Source organism: Oncorhynchus mykiss, chromosome 22 (assembly GCF_013265735.2).
Source record: "Oncorhynchus mykiss isolate Arlee chromosome 22, USDA_OmykA_1.1, whole genome shotgun sequence".
NCBI lineage: Eukaryota > Metazoa > Chordata > Actinopteri > Salmoniformes > Salmonidae > Oncorhynchus > Oncorhynchus mykiss.
Genome location: NC_048586.1, coordinates 47403459 through 47408071, shown reverse-complemented (window position 1 = coordinate 47408071; position 4613 = coordinate 47403459). Strand labels below are relative to the sequence as shown.

The window sequence follows — 4613 nt, the reverse complement described above, 5'->3', positions numbered from 1 at the left end:
CCAATAGCATCAAGAGTAGTTACACTCTCTCTACCAATGAGGCAATAGCATCAAGAGCAGTTACACTCTCTCTACCAATGAGGCAATAGCATCAAGAGTAGTTACACTCTCTCTACCAATGAGGCAATAGCATCAAGAGTAGTTACACTCTCTCTACAGATGACCCAATAGCATCAAGAGTAGTTACACTCTCTCTACAGATGACCCAATAGCATCAAGAGTAGTTACACTCTCTCTACCAATGAGGCAATAGCATCAAGAGCAGTTACACTCTCTCTACCAATGAGGCAATAGCATCAAGAGTAGTTACACTCCCTCTACCAATGACCCAATAGCATCAAGAGTAGTTACACTCTCTCTACAGATGACCCAATAGCATCAAGAGTAGTTACACTCTCTCTACAGATGACCCAATAGCATCAAGAGCAGTTACACTCCCTCTACCAATGAGGCAATAGCATCAAGAGTAGTTACACTCTCTCTACCAATGAGGCAATAGCATCAAGAGTAGTTACACTCCCTCTACCAATGAGGCAATAGCATCAAGAGTAGTTACACTCCCTCTACCAATGACCCAATAGCATCAAGAGCAGTTACACTCTCTCTACAGATGACCCAATAGCATCAAGAGCAGTTACACTCTCTCTACCAATGACCCAATAGCATCAAGAGCAGTTACACTCTCTCTACAGATGACCCAATAGCATCAAGAGCAGTTACACTCTCTCTACAGATGACACAGAGCCTATACCTAGAGTTAGTGACAAAGGTACCCTGAGAGAACTTAAACTTCGATCATTGCAATAATTATTTTACACAAGTTAACTGACATTTACAAAATGGTGAGAGACAAAGGACTTGCATTGACCATATATATATATATATATATAAAGAAGTAGAAATGCGCTTTCACCTTCGGGTTTCGTTTTACACTTAATTCCCGCAACTCCGTGACAAGTGCAGACCAACATCGTGCCCAGATAGGAACGCTCCCATTGGTCGTTAATGTTATACATCTGTCCATTATCAATGCAGCCGTCTAGGGAAGGAAAGTCAACTTGTTACACTTCCAAGTAGATTGACACAATCCATGTTTACCATAATAATAATAATAAGACGAAATGTCAAAAATACTAAACATACAATAACACTTTTAAGATACTATTCTATAATAGACTACTATAGATTATTTTACAAATAATAAGGTTTTACAAACTTTTTTTTTTAAAGTATGAAAAAAAAGTATGAAAACCTCACCTTGAGAGACGGATGATACGGAAGGTATTCTGGTTTCTCCCTGATGAGCCTGCCGCCTGCTTTTCCTGTTCGGCATACAGTTCACAGCGGTCCCGATGCAAAGCACCACCAGAACCCTGATCACAGGGCTACTGGACATATTGATTACGGGACAGGGAAATCTGGGGGAAATGTGTAATCTTAGCGGTAGTTTGATGTAGCTCTTCTAAAAACAACAAAACCCATGAAAGATCCACGGTGAATTCGGAGGCTAGTTCGGTTGTACTGTTCGTGAAACCAAATGTTTATTTTCTCCCCCTTTTTGCGCACAGCCTCCTCGGATAGTATCCTGCCCCGCCAGTCCCTCAGCCGTACCGCTCCTAATAGGCTCCCAAACTAGTGAGCGCTTTTATTTGGGCATCGCTTTCTACTGGGGATGGAGGAGGGTCCAACAACACCAACGATAAACACACGTCAAAGACACTGGTTACGAATCATCCCCCTCCCAAATGTTTTAATTACCGTCAATTTATCCAGTATGGTAAAATAGGAATACATGAGTATCTTCAAATAGAAGCCATGACTAGACAGTTAGGCTACCTTTCATTTACAATGTTAGAAATCTGATTTAGAAGTGGGGAAAAGACCAGTACGGGGTATTTTGGATAAATGACTAAACTCCTCCTACTTATAGAATACTTATAGAATACTTCCAAGGAGAGAAAATATATACAACGCATATTTATGTTTATTTTCCCTTTTGTACTTTAACTATTTGCACATCATTACAACACTGTATATAGACATAATATGACATTTTAAACGTATCCATTATTTTGGGACTTTTGTGTGTGTAATGTTTGCTGTCACATTTGTTTATTTCACTTTTGTTTATTTCTCCGTCACTTGCTTTGGCAATGTTAACATGTGTTTTTCATGCCAATAAATCCCTTTAAATGTAATGGAAAGGAGGAAGACGATGGCGGGAGGTAAGTTTGAGGAGATGGGACACTCCATTAGACCGTCCTGCTGTAACGCCCACTGTGTCCGCAGCCCGTACACCGTCAGTGTGCCACGCGGTGCTTTCTGGGTACACTCAGACAAAAAAACAAAACCCAATTTCAGCACGAATTACGTGAACAACAAGCTAGAATTTGAGATAATTAACTTGTCCTCTGTAATATCCTATAGATATGAAATCGTGACATTACGTACTTTCGAGGAAAATAGTCAGGTTCACATATTTGTCAAATGTTTCAAAGACAACAGGTAGACTAACAGTGAAACGCTTACTTATTGGCCCATTTCCAACAATGCAGCGTTAAAGATAATATATATTTTTTAATGGATAGTGACACGAGCAATAAATGCACAGTGGATAACGAGAAAAAAAAAACATGTCTGCATATACAGGAAGTAGAATATAACATGTCTGCATATACAGGAAGTAGAATATAACATGTCTGCATATACAGGAAGTAGAATATAACATGTCTGCATATACAGGAAGTAGAATATAACATGTCTGCATATACAGGAAGTAGAATATAACATGTCTGCATATACAGGAAGTAGAATATAACATGTCTGCATATACAGGGAGTAGAATATAACATGGCTATATAGAGGAAGTAGAATATAACATGGCTATATAGAGGAAGTAGAATATAACATGGCTATATAGAGGAAGTAGAATATAACATGGCTATATACAGGAAGTAGAATATAACATGGCTATATAGAGGAAGTAGAATATAACATGGCTATATACAGGAAGTAGAATATAACATGGCTAAATAGAGGAAGTACCAGTGGATATGCAGGAGTACGGGGTAATGGAGGTAGCTATGTACTTTCCATATACAGTGCATTCGAAAATGATTCTTACCCCTTGACTTTTTCACGTTTTGTCACATTTAAAGCCATATTCTAAAATGTATTGAATATATATTTTTCCTCATAAATCTACACACAATACCTCATAATGACAAAGGAAAAACAATGTTAGTTTATTTGTGCAAATTTATCACAAAACCCCCTGAAATATCACAGTTACATAAGTATTCAGACCAGTACTTTGTTGAAGCACCTTTGGTAGTGATTACAGCCTCGAGTCTTCTTGGGTATGACGCTACAAGCTTGGCACAGCTGTATTTGGGGAGTTTCTCCCATTCTTCTCTACAGGTCCTCTCAAACTCTGTCAGGTTGGATGGGGAGCGTCGCTGCACAGCTATTTTCAGGTCTCTCCAGAGATGTTAGATTGGGTTCAAGTCTGGACTGGGCCACTCAAGCACATTCAGAGACTCGTCCCGAAGCCACTCCTGCGTTGTCTTGGCTGTGTGCTTAGGGTTGATGTCCTGTTGGAAGGTGAACCTTCACCCCAGTCTGAGGTCCTAAGCGTTCTGGAGCAGGTTTTCATCAAGGATCTCTCTGTACATTGCTCCGTTCATCTTTCCCTCGATCCTGACTAGTCTCCCAGTCCCTGCCGCTGAAAAACATCCCCACAGTATGATGCTGTCACCACCATGCTTCACCGTAGGGATGGTGCCAGGTTTCCTCCAGAAGTGACGCTTGGCATTCAGGCCAAAGAGTTCAATCTTGGTTTCATCTGACCAGAGAATTTTGTTTCTCATGGTTAGAGTCCTTTAGGCACCTTTTGGCAAACTCCAAGCAGGCTCGCAAATGCCTTTTACTGAGGAGTGGCTTCTGTCTGGCCACTCTACCATAAAGGCCTGATTGGTGGAGTGCTGCAGAGATGATTGTCCTTCTGGAAGGTTCTCCCATCTCTACAGAGAAACTCTAGAGCTCTGTCAGAGTGATCATCAGGTTCTTGGTCACCTCCCTGACCAAGGCCCTTCTCTCCCAATTGCTCAGTTTGGCCGGGAGGCCAGCTCTAGGAAGAGTCTTGGTGGTTCCAAACTTCTTCCATTTAAGAGTGATGGAGGCCACTGTGTTCTTAGGGACCTTCAATACTGCATAAATGTTTTGGTATCCTTCCCCAGATCTGTGCCTCGACACAGTCCTGTCTCTGAGGTATACAGAAAATTCCCTTGACCTCATGGCTTGTTTTTTTGCTCTGACATGCACGGTCAACTGTGGGACCTTATATAGACAGGTGTGTGCCATTTCAAATCATGTCCAATCAATTGAGTTTACCACAGGTGGACTCCAATCAAGTTGTAGAAACATCTCAAGGATGATCAATGGAAACAGGATGCACCTGAGCTCAATTTTTAGTCTCATAGCAAAGGGTCTGAATAATTATGTAAATAAGGTATTTCTGTTATAAAAAATGTTTCTTTGTCGTTGTGGGGTTACGGATAAATTAAGTAATCATACTATGTATCATTACCGTATCATTGTCACGTTCTGACCTT

At 40.7% G+C, this 4613-nt stretch overlaps 1 protein-coding gene across 1 annotated transcript in view; it reads right to left on the bottom strand.

Annotated features, from left to right (window-relative positions):
• fn1a (fibronectin 1a) overlaps positions 1-1651 on the bottom strand; it is a 73024-nt gene extending 71373 nt beyond the window's left edge. Inside the window, exons 1-2 of the mRNA XM_036959452.1 lie at positions 1258-1651; positions 914-1039 (exon numbers count right to left, since the gene is read on the bottom strand). Coding sequence (XP_036815347.1) covers positions 914-1039; positions 1258-1396 — 265 coding nt within the window. The 5' untranslated portion in view covers positions 1397-1651. The remainder of the gene's footprint in view (positions 1-913; positions 1040-1257) is intronic.
• Positions 1652-4613: the final 2962 nt, after the last annotated feature.